The sequence below is a fragment of the Sardina pilchardus genome, chromosome 4 (assembly GCF_963854185.1).
Source record: "Sardina pilchardus chromosome 4, fSarPil1.1, whole genome shotgun sequence".
In the NCBI taxonomy this organism is placed as follows: Eukaryota; Metazoa; Chordata; class Actinopteri; order Clupeiformes; family Clupeidae; genus Sardina; species Sardina pilchardus.
In genome coordinates, this window is record NC_084997.1 from 7951084 (window position 1) to 7962498 (window position 11415).

The 11415-nt window shown below is 40.4% G+C and overlaps 3 protein-coding genes across 3 annotated transcripts; 1 reads left to right on the forward strand and 2 right to left on the reverse strand.

Annotated features, from left to right (window-relative positions):
• Positions 1–894: 894 nt before the first annotated feature.
• On the reverse strand, positions 895–2992 carry LOC134077752 (glucose-6-phosphatase 2-like). The gene is made up of 5 exons (XM_062533394.1): positions 2672–2992; positions 2426–2535; positions 2177–2288; positions 1951–2072; positions 895–1847 (listed from the first exon to the last, which is right to left on the reverse strand). Exons 1-5 carry the CDS (start codon positions 2887–2889, stop codon positions 1336–1338), a joined length of 1074 nt encoding a protein of 357 aa, XP_062389378.1. The 5' UTR covers positions 2890–2992; the 3' UTR covers positions 895–1335.
• A 1181-nt stretch (positions 2993–4173) lies between these two features.
• Positions 4174–6995, forward strand: spc25 (SPC25 component of NDC80 kinetochore complex). Its single transcript, XM_062533976.1, has 7 exons — positions 4174–4276; positions 4953–5108; positions 5213–5275; positions 5424–5570; positions 5667–5771; positions 5870–5968; positions 6146–6995. The coding sequence occupies exons 2-7, from the start codon at positions 4955–4957 to the stop codon at positions 6271–6273; spliced, it is 696 nt and encodes a 231-aa protein (XP_062389960.1). The 5' UTR covers positions 4174–4276; positions 4953–4954; the 3' UTR covers positions 6274–6995.
• A 1-nt stretch (position 6996) lies between these two features.
• nostrin (nitric oxide synthase trafficking) lies at positions 6997–11317 on the reverse strand. Its single transcript, XM_062533975.1, has 16 exons — positions 11285–11317; positions 10945–11030; positions 10246–10332; positions 10043–10105; positions 9884–9965; positions 9734–9796; positions 9469–9567; positions 9227–9352; positions 9001–9099; positions 8781–8906; positions 8276–8384; positions 8103–8191; positions 7887–8012; positions 7550–7796; positions 7232–7312; positions 6997–7133 (listed from the first exon to the last, which is right to left on the reverse strand). Exons 1-16 carry the CDS (start codon positions 11309–11311, stop codon positions 6997–6999), a joined length of 1647 nt encoding a protein of 548 aa, XP_062389959.1. The 5' UTR covers positions 11312–11317.
• Between the last annotated feature and the right edge of the window lie 98 nt (positions 11318–11415).

An 11415-nucleotide genomic window follows, 5' to 3' on the forward strand; every position in this document is an offset into this window, starting at 1 on the left:
CCATGCCATGCCATGCCATGCCACGTGCTTTCATGTTGTGAAACATATCCTGACTTTAAGTGTTACTTAGGAGACACTGTGGCTCTAACTAAGGCCCTCTTAAGCCAGTGCGGTGGGGACAACAAAGTGGTGAGAACTTAGAGCGTGTCTAACACGACCTCCTGTTGTTTCCTAGTGATGGCTGATGGCTGTATACCTGTGGAAGTGCACTGTAAGGGTTCTTACATAATCTGCATTTTATCTCATTTATGGTTGCCTACCAAATTTATTTAGACAGATTACATAACTAATGGATCCTGCTTTCAGGGTGAGAAAAACAAAGCATGATCTGCCCCTCCCATATGCCATCAAATGGAGCTGTTTATAATGGAAATTAGCACGCTTACCAGAACAATCATTCTCTAGGGGCTTAATATCATTCAAAAGCATGTTAACAAATGAACAAAATTGTGCTCAGACTGATTGCATAATGTAATGTGATGAAAAATTATATACAGCATTGTTTAGTTTCATCAACTTTATTATGCACCATTGTTTTGTGTGACCGCTGTTTATAAATGATACTAATCAGCAGCTGTTCTGATGCCCAAACAGACTCATGTAATGATGAACATGCAAGTAACGTGTGCTGATACAATTGTGTTATGTCCATAGGCGAGATATCTATGGTCACTCTATTTGTGTTTACAAGGTTGCTGTTTTTTTTATTCTCATTTGCATATTTAATTTGCATCTTATTACACTCTGAAAGGTTAAGAAGAAGAACAGAACTATTATATTTTTCATTACTTTCTCTTCCCCAAATATCACCAGGTGCTCGTGCGGCTGATGTGTTTGCAGGTAAGAGTCTGATGACAAATAAAGAATCCATTTCTTTTGACTTGGTAATTCAGTAATGGCTTTATTCTTGATTATGCTTTTCATTATGCCTCTTCTGAACAAGGATTTTTATTTGCCATATACATGTATTTTTTCATATACACAGAAAAGTTTATAAGAATATCAATTTCAGGAATATTTACAAAATGCTTGGTGCACTAAGCACTAATTCACAATATGTTCTGCATACATATATAGTACATACAACAAATGAAACTTATTACTGTTAACATTTTATTTTCATTACAAAACAAAGGCTCATACTAACAAATCTATGTAAACAACCCCAATAAAATGGCACACAACCGTTGTAAGACAAAACGGAGTGCATCATCTCAACATCAGATTCCTTGAAAAAAAAAAAAAAAATCAAACTCTTTGGAAAAAAATGTAACACAAAATGAGACAAATGACTTCATACTCTTGAACATCCAGCATATTTACACTTAACTCCTCCTAGTCCAGTCTCTTCTCTGAGTGCCCGATCAAGAGGTGGACACAGTACGGGATGAGGGCGACCACGCTGAGCGGCACCACCGCGCTCTTGCAGAAGGACAGCGTGTAGAAGAGGACCTCCGTGTGCGTGGGCACCTTGATGAGATCGTAGAGCTGCAGCGTGGTGAGCGTGGCGGCCACGCAGGTCAGCTTGAAGCGCGTCTGGTAGCTGCTCTTGCCCTTGCAGCTCTTCAGGAACATCTGCGAGTTGATGGCCAGGCCGAGGCCGAAGAGGGCGCCCAGGTTGCGCACCAGCCCGGCAAACGGCGTGGTGTCCAGGTGGATCCACTCAGGGTTGACGCACCACTTCTTGGCCTTGGAGATGGACCAGAGCAGGTCGATGTGGATCAGCTTGAGCAGGAAGTAGAGGCTGAGGGCGAAGGAGAAGAGGAAGAGACTGGTCTGGAGGTAGACCTTGAAACTGGCTGTGTGGATGGAGGGGATGTGCTCGAAAGCCTCCGCCACAAGCATGCCTGATAGGAGAAAGACACATAACCACACAAGAGCATTTCATGAAGTCATTTGTTTTATAGCACATATTTTATATTTTATGAGATTGTGACCGTTTTAGAGTACCTGCTAAAACCCCAAGTATGACCTGATGGGGGAAGTGGGTGGCAATGAATACTCTTGAGACACAGACACTAATCTGAATGACCCAGAATGCAATCCAGAGGAATGACCACACCAGGCGAAATCTACGCATTTGAAAAAAGAGAAAAAAAATACACTTCACTGTTGGAACTGTATCTTTATACCCCATGATAAAAGGCAACATGAGTAGTATAATGGATGCACATACCTCTGGGATTCTTGGCAGGTTGTGTCGCTATGTGGTCTTGTGAAATTGACTGCAGAAGTGATCATTACATACCACACACATGAAGAACCCATAGCATGGCCAGAGGGGCTACCTGCAAAACAAAGATGTTGTTGTTTCAAAGTGATCCAAACATTCGCCAATGTTGCAGTTCGGTGACTATCAGTTGGAATTCTTAGCAAGCCACATGGAAGGGTAAGACACATAGCAGAATTTAGTGTGTCTATCTACCTGGTCCTGTTTCACAGGTGATGTGAAACTGTTCGAGCTGAGGTAGAGAATGGTTCTTATAGAAGTGGGTTTCCTGCACCCACCAGTATGGTCGGTGTCCAAACAAAATCCTGAAAATAAACAGCAGTCTTTAAAACAAACGAAAAATGTGTAAAAGCTGAATATAAATTATTTTAAACAGCACCATTTCTACCTGCACATTTCCCCTTCATTAATTTCAAGAGTTTTTTTAGAGAAGACACATACCATTTGAAAATGAGGTTGAGCCAGTCACCAATGACTGCCACCCAGATCATCTTAGTCCCAACAATCTGACTGAGCTGGAACCAGAGCGGGAAATAAAGCGAGAAGATGTTCCGTGGATCGCCGACGGACGACATGAAGTTGAGGAAGTCATGGTAGTCTTTGTAGTTGCTCTGGAGGTGCTGGATGACCTGCACCCCACTGCTGTGAATGAAGTCCATGGGAGGCTAGCACACGCTGACACGCCTGCCCCCTGCTCACAGACGCTGCCCCATGGATGGTCACGCCAAGTGCTGCCTGCCTTTACCATGGCAGGAGTGGTTTTATACAGCATGGCAGGTTTATTTAACTGCTTGACATACGTGGGGTGGAGGGGTAGGGGAGGGGGGTGGGTTTCATGTGCTGCATTAGATGAAACTCAGCATTTTGAGGCAAAGTACATCCACCTGTCTACATGATCATTGTGTGGACATTAGTTTTTCCACAAAACCTTTTATTGGTTAAACATTAGCCCTCTCCTTCCAGCTTGGGACTCTATGTCCAAACAGAAAGCCTGTCCTTTGCCGAACAACAAGTTTACACGCCTCATGTGTTGTACTCAGTTTTTTTTTTTTTTTAACAGCTGAATGGCTGGTCTACCTTTTGTAAATGAAAAAAAAAACAACAACAACAAAAAAAAAACACACATACCAATTATAGAATATTTCTCTAGTAATAATACAATATCCCAAAAGATGGGATACATAGCCTACTGTGGGCTGGGATGAATGGCACTAAAGACCATAAGACCTTACATAGGACAATGTAGCCTAACTTTATCCTGACATTAAAATAGAAAAGTATAAAAATGCATCAATCGACTGTAGAGACAGTGAGCAAAGTTTAATGATTTTGATGACTGTGAAGAGCATCTCTTCAACGCAACGGTGCAAGATTACTTACAGAGTCACTTATTTCAATGGGTAGCCTAGGCCTACTGAGAGTCCTTAGAACTAAAACACATTTACCTTACACAGACTATCCTTCTAACCAAATATGAAATAACCTCCAGTGTTATCACCACATAGGCCTACATAGCCTACAGAATGAAAGAATAATAAAATAAAACAATCATAAAAAAAACTTAGTTGCCCAAGAGCATATACATTTAACCATTTAACTCAATCGTAAAAGTAACAATACACTTATTTCGTATTGTTCGTAAACTCTTCAATGAAATGCACTCAACCACCACTAGATGTCGAAGAACTGCACCCTTGAAAATAATAACAATGAAATGAATCATGGGTAGCATGAGCGATACCATTTTCAATTCGGAATTTCTGTAGCCTAACGTATATTAAGATATACAGTAGCCTAACGTATATTAAGATATACATAGTCAAATTGCAAATATTTCAAATAACTCATGCCATGCTATTATATCAATGATTGACACAAACATGATTAAGTTGCCTACGCTTTTAACCACAAAAAAAATGGATCCGCCTGAAAGTAACGTGAAACGTCATTTCCGTTAATGTATTTCCCCCCTCGGCGGGTGTTTTTGAATTTTTGTCTCCCAGTGAACTTATCGTTATAAACCTTTTTGGGAAACTTTTCGTAAAGGTAATATCAGATATCTGTTACTGTTAATATCACCCCCTGTAGATGGAATATATTGGATTTAATAGACATTGTAACTGCGAATCCAACACAATTTTTGTCAGCTAGCGTTAACTAGCTAACAGTTAGCGAGCAAGAGAAGTTAACTGTAAGGATGCCTAACTTCAAAGTAAACAACATGCTTAGAGTTCACATGTTTATGTATGACCAGAAACTGTAAGGATGCCTTACCTCAAAGTAAACAAATTGCTTAGAGTTCACATGTTTATGTGTGACCCGAAACGGATTGGTTTCTAATTCTAATCCTTCAAATGTTATTACGAAGCGAATTAAATTAAAGATAGGTGACATTGTTGTTTATCATTGCTGTTCTCCTCGATGTAGTGTTACCAACTTTTTAAATTGTTTACTGTTAAAATTAACTCTTGTATTGTTGTTTTTTGTATGTCGCTTTGGACAAAAGTGTCTGCTAAATACCATAACCAAACTAGAAAGGGTGGCTATATCAGCCTAATGGTCAGCTAAATGGCTTAGCCTAACGTCACGTACTGAAAGACACAACATTCACACTTCTCTTACTACTGTTGTAAGTTAGCTTTAAATGTTCTTAACCAAGCGACATATCTGTAACTGATTGTTGCCCTCTTATGGATAAGCCATGCTAATTTGTTTATTACAGATATGGCATCCATAAATGATACAGATGCTGTGGAGTGTTTCACGAATATGCTGGAAGAGATCCGCACCAAGCTGATTTCCAAGGTTGTTGGAGAAATGGTTGATACCGAGACAGACCTGCACATCTCACACAGACAGTCTGTAAAAGCTGGTTTTGGTATGTAGCATCTTGTTTTGTTTCACTTACCTACAACAGCAAGGTCATGTCATATCTGCACCAAGTCAATGCGATAGATTAACTCATTAAAAGTACTTTCACAGAGTCGTGCTTGAAGAAATGCAAGGATGAAACGCTGTTCGAAACTATTGAGGTGTACGAAAAAGGTAAGTTTGCAATGCTTTTAGAGTTTGTTGCAATTAGTCCTTGTGTTTCTATGAAATTGTCAGAGTTCATGCTACACTGTGAATCCAGTAATCCATACAATATGACACTATGAATTCAGCTATTGCTTAACTTTTTTGGCCCATGAAGATTTAGCCCAAAGGAGCGCCATTCTCAAGGAAAAGAGTCGGGAGTTGCCAGAAGTCATTTCTGAGACTGAGGAGAAGATCTTGATCAAGGAGAGCCTTCTACAGAAGATTGACAGGTTGAAGAAAGAGCAATCAAAGCACAAAGATTGTAAGCATTGTCTTCTCTAATGTATTGGCTTGGTGACCACTTCTGTAAAACTATCACAACTATCTTCCATGTTTTTTCTCCTGTTTACCTTTTAAGTGATTGTTGCACAAAACAAAGCCAATAAAGACAGACTGAAAAACCTACACAAAGTGAAGCAGGTGTTCCAGGACTGTTTGAAAGTGGAGATCAGGAAGATTCAAGGTGAAAATGCGCCAACAACAGTAATTACTTCCGTAAGAACAATGCATTTCTATTTGCACCCAAACACAGTGCTTTCACATGTGTTATTGTGTGTCTAGGTGAGAAGCTGCAGTTTGTCTTCAGAAACTTGGACCACAGGGATCCAGAAAGTGCCTACACTTTCATGCTGCAGATTAACGAAGAGGGGGCGTACCAGAGTATGTACACCAACCATGATGCCACGTTTTCCTATTTGTCAATGAATACATGTGAACGTAGCCATTAGAGCATCACCGTATTTTAACTCTTGAGTTAGTTTGCAGTTCAATGTAAAGTCTGGTGAAATTCAAATTGATGATTTTTGTGTGTGTGTGTTTGTCTGTGTGCCTCCTCAGTTGAGTCCTGCAGTCCACCCCTGGAGTGTATGCCTCAGCTGGAGCAGAGACTGAAGGAGACAAATAACTTCTCTGCCTTTCTCGCCAACGTCAGGAAAGAATTTAAAGCTCTGATCCCAGAGAAATGAATCACACAAGTACCATCCAGCGAGGTGTGCCAACCATTTTGAAGGACTCCTTAAAGGACTCTATTTTATATCCCCTAACTCTAACAAAAAGGGTGAAATTCTCATGTGAAACATCCATATTGTTTGTTTTTGTACTTGTATATTTATTTAACCTTAACACAAGGTAAAGTCACACTTTTTTTGTTGTATCCATTTTTAGCTTTCTGTATATTTCCTAAAATTGCTGAACTAACATTTTATCCACCAGCAAACAAATGAATGTTCGCTTTCATTAATGACACTTTCTTAAACAAACAGACATATTAACAAATACAACAAATAAAGTTTTCATATTTTTTTTTAAAAAAAAAGAACTCTTTTAATACTGACATGAAAATGGCATTAAAACAATGTGTTCACACTGAAATACTATTAAGTATATCTAAGAAAAAATTACTGCTTTTACATTTTAGGCTATTGCCAGCTTTCTAAACAGGTCTTTCATTTCCATTAGGTTTAAATAACTCAACATAGCAATAACTTTATTTTGTGGTGATTTAAAGATCATTTTAGTCAAGTCAATCATTTAGTAGGGGTGAAACTTTTCCATTCTGTTTCAAGTTGAAGTTGCCGTTTCATTTAATTGATGTATTGAATCTATTTTTCTTTTTAATTAGTATGATCCTGTATTCTAGACGTGACATGACATTTGTACAATAAAGTCTCCCTCTTTTTGTCCCTGCCCTATGCTTCAGAAGACTTGGCATCATTTAACACAGGAAGCTCCTCCACATAAGTTGCTGGGAAATGACCTCTCTGTCCGTTTAGTGCCCCATACCACCAGCCGTTGTCATCCCTCTCAAAAATGTCAAGGAGATCCCCTAGGAACAACACACACACACACACACACATATCATTAAAACAGTTCAACGTGACTGTGATGTAGGTGTCAAAAGCAATGTTTTCACTACATGGTTACCTTCCTTGATGCTCAGCTCATCTTCTCTATCTGAGGTGAAGTCGTAGAGAGCCCTGCATTGACCCAGACTCTGAGCTTCTCCTGGGAATGAAAGAATCAATGCAGCAAGGTCAAAGTGCTGGAAAAGTCACTCTGATCGTAGGTAGGGGATCAAGTCACACTGAAGTGTAAGTACTTACAGATCACTAGACAACATATTACTGTATGCACACAGTGAATATAGATGGTAAGAATAAGGATAAAATAACATTTTGAATCACAGTATAGCTAAATACAGTATACAATACTATATTATGATACATGGAAAGCTGTTGTCACCTTCCATATTCTCCTCATCTGACTTATTGTCTCCATTGAGTTCTGTGCTGGGCTGAAGTCCACTCTCCTGGGTTGGTGTGTTGGATTCTGCCTCGGCCTGGTCAGGGGCAGACTGGGTCTCCTGTGGTGGCAAGCTTTTGGCTGGACCCTTATAAATGATGGATCTTCTCAGAGACTGTCGCGAATGAATTGATGTGGTTCTGATCCTCACAGGACGTGACAGCTGCACGATGCTGTGCTCACAGTCCTATGGGGGCACACAGGATAACCATAGACATTCTGTTGACTTTTTGTGGTCATTACTAGTTAACCAAGGTCATGATTGAAGTATTCTCACCTTATCCTTCCATTTAGTGATGCTATCGCTGAATTTGTGCAGTGATTTGGGTTTCCCCTCTATTTCAGCCACTGTTGCAGACAGCTTGCAGTGTGTCGCTACTAAAAGGTCCAGTTTCAATGTGATCTTCAAAGAGATTATTAAAACAGGTTATGCAGTAACTAAACAGTAATTACTAAATTCAGCTTGTAATACAGGAATACTGAATGATCATACTTCATCGAGCAGCTGCTGTGTTTCTTCCAGGTTTTTCTTGTTTGAGAATGATGGGTTCTCATTGTATGTCTTCAGCATTTTCTCCAGACCTAAAATAAATATTACAACAATTTAATTGAAGATGTTACAACATCTTTGAGAGGCAAGCATGTCTTCAATCTGTTTGGACTTGCCTTCATGGTCTTTCTTTGTCTTTGCAATGTAGTCCTCTAGTCGTTGCAGTTTGTTTTTTATTGCATCTTTACGCCTCTCTCGTCCCATCACAGTCTTGCTATCCTCCTCCTAATTAACACGTGAGAGAACAGGATTAGACACAGCTGAGATGGGGGCAGCATTCTACAGTACATCTGAATACCCCGTCTACCCCGTATTACTGTTTGGCATTAGACTGTGTACACAAATGTGTTCTCTAAGGTCTGAATGAAAGACCACATATTTGTGTAGAACATAAACATAACTGCAAGTTTTCTGGCTTGAATTCAAAGCTGTGACCTTCAACAGACACATAATATTCGTCTTCTCTCCCCCTTTTATGCAGTCAGTGTTGAGTTTACAGTTCTGCACAAATCACCCAGATAGCCCAGTCTAGACAAGAATGTTCCTTTTTCCTCAGGAATAAACAAAACAGTCCGTTTCCTGAACTGTACACAGAGTAGACATTTGGACAAGGGGCCTCACAAAATAGTCAGCCATTAAAAACTCGGCCTTGTTGTCCTCTGCAGTAACGCTTGTTTGGTCCACCAAACTCTGCAGGTCCTTGTCCATGTCCACGGTCCTGACAGCTTGCTCGATTTGCTTTTGACACTGTAAGGAAAGGATATTACCATGAAATTCACTTCCTGTCAGAGTATGGGTTTCCAAAAAGGCTTTGGATTCAAGAGACATCAGATATTCTCACATGCAGGAGAGTCTGTCCAAAGCTGGACATGTAGAGGCCATACTTGTTTAAGATGTTGCTGAGAATTTCTATCCGTTGTTTCTCAAGCTCCTGAATTATCTAGAAAAAACAGAGTAATATTTTGACAGTTTTGTCCCCATGGAACGATTAGCTCTGGGAATAATGTTAAGAATAAGTATATGATTAATCTTGATAACTTTAAATTGTGTGTGATGTGTCCACTGACCTGGTAGCAGTTTTTAAGTGTGTTCTCCCATTTCAGGCGCATCTGGTGGCCCTCCATGTTGATTTTAAAGTACTCCTCATCAACCTTGGTCTGCAGCTCTGCTGATTTTGTCAGTCTGTTCAGCATCTGGCAGATGAAAACACCATCGCTCAGGGATCAAACCACAAGCTGATTACTGTATGCAGCTGAAAACTAACCATTTGTCAAACTTGGACCAGAACAGTGACCTAAAGCCAAAAAACCTTTTGTTTTTCCTTCTCTGTGCAGATCTGTTTATTGTTCTCCACAAAGCTGAACAGGGCCTCATGCTCCCGCGTTAGAGCCGTCAGTTTCTTTTTCACCTGTGAGGATGTGGCATTCATGTGTTCAGCGTCAGGAAACAAGGTGCTCAGAAGAGATGAAGAGATTACCACTACAGATGTGTGTCACAGATTAGAAAGTAGTTGTACATGTTTGGACAAACACATTCTAACCTTAAATAGAGGCTACAGACAACAATGTACTAACTTTTAGCTGTTCATTCCAGTTTGTGATGACAAGTTTCCCAGTTTTCTCTATGGCACCGTCAAGCTGCATGAAAAGGAATTGTAGTAAGAGACCCATGCATGTAACCTTGTGTTTAGCAGAATAAGAAGAGAGTACAACTGAATTACACACTGGCCTCTTCCTTTTGGTGTGCTCATCAAGAGTCTGGCGAATCTCCAGAATAGCGTCTTGCTGAAGAGCATTCCCCAGAGTTCTTTGGAAACAATACTGAAATAGTCTGTTACAAAGCTAACAAAAGTAAACACTGTAGTATGAAAGGTAAAAGCGTACCTGTGTATGTCTGCAATGGAGAACATCTCATTAGAGACTTGAGACCACGCATGGTATGTTGTGCTTAGAGAAAAAGAAACGACCATTTAAGCATCTATTTTAAAGCAATTGGAATGGATTTTCACTGTTGTCTAAAACCCTGAGGGATTAGAGAAGTTACTCTTTGTGTAATTGTGAGCTCCACTGGGGAGCTGGGTAGTTACCTATTGCTGGCCATCTCTTTAGAGGCTTTGATGAGTTTGCCAGCGAGCTTCTGCATTCCTTTTGCATAGTTAATCTCCAACTCAGACCTGCAATTAAAGTAACACGTCACATTCAAAAGGGCCACATTACATCACTGTATAAACAAAGGCAAGTCGAAAGTAATGATTTTTACAAGACCCTTGAGAACACACGCACACACACACACACAAAGACACACACAACAGGTTTTATGACTCAGCAATGTCTTTCAAAAAATCTGTTCTTTCTGTCAGGCACATCACAATGTAATTCCGAGGCCGTGTGCGTAGGGTCATTTGCATAGTGGCAGCATTGTTCCCCGGTGCTTGTTCTGTTCAACCTTGTAGCCAGATGGCTCCTCTGCAGTGCTGAAGTTAAGATGTGACAGAATGTTTGAGTCGAGATTCAAGGGGAGGCTGTGAAGTACGCTATCACTTTTGTAGTAACCTTTCATTCGCCATGAAGTGAGTGAAAGAATAACTGGAATGAGCGCTGATGGCACATCTGGTGGTTATGGCTTCAAAGTACAATCCAAACAGCACCAGGCATTTTGGTTTCATTTTGCCATTTGCTCTCGAACCAAACAGCTTTGGACAATCTTGTTAATACACTGATTATCTCTGAGAACACAGAGAGTACATAGATGAAATGACCTCCAAGAAAAGTAAATGACAAGGCACCTTTGCTGAAAGACTGTCATCAGCTCTTTGCAGAAATATTCTCCATTCTTGGAAAACCTCTTCAGGTCCTGGTACAGCGAGTTGTACTACAAAACACATATTACAATAATCAGGCAGTTTGTCTTCATAACCACACTTTAAATAGCCATTGTTAGAGAACGCATTTACAAATTGAATTGAGTGCTTCAGCGTCCAGCTGTGCCACTGTAAATTTGAGCTGAACACTTATGCTCTTAAGCTTTTCATGTTCAGACTGAGACAACAGCCTAAGCGGCCTACTTTGAAACGCAGTGAGGTATACAGAGAGGCAGAGGAGACAGGGAGAGAGGGAGACACTCACAGTGCAGCCACTGAGCGGGTCCTTCATCTTGAGTCTGTGGACGTCTGTTGACTTTGCACTGCAAACTTTGCCCTCCCCTCCTTCAAGTCATGCATGCGGAAGTCACCTGCGTCCCCCTCCACCAATGCCAG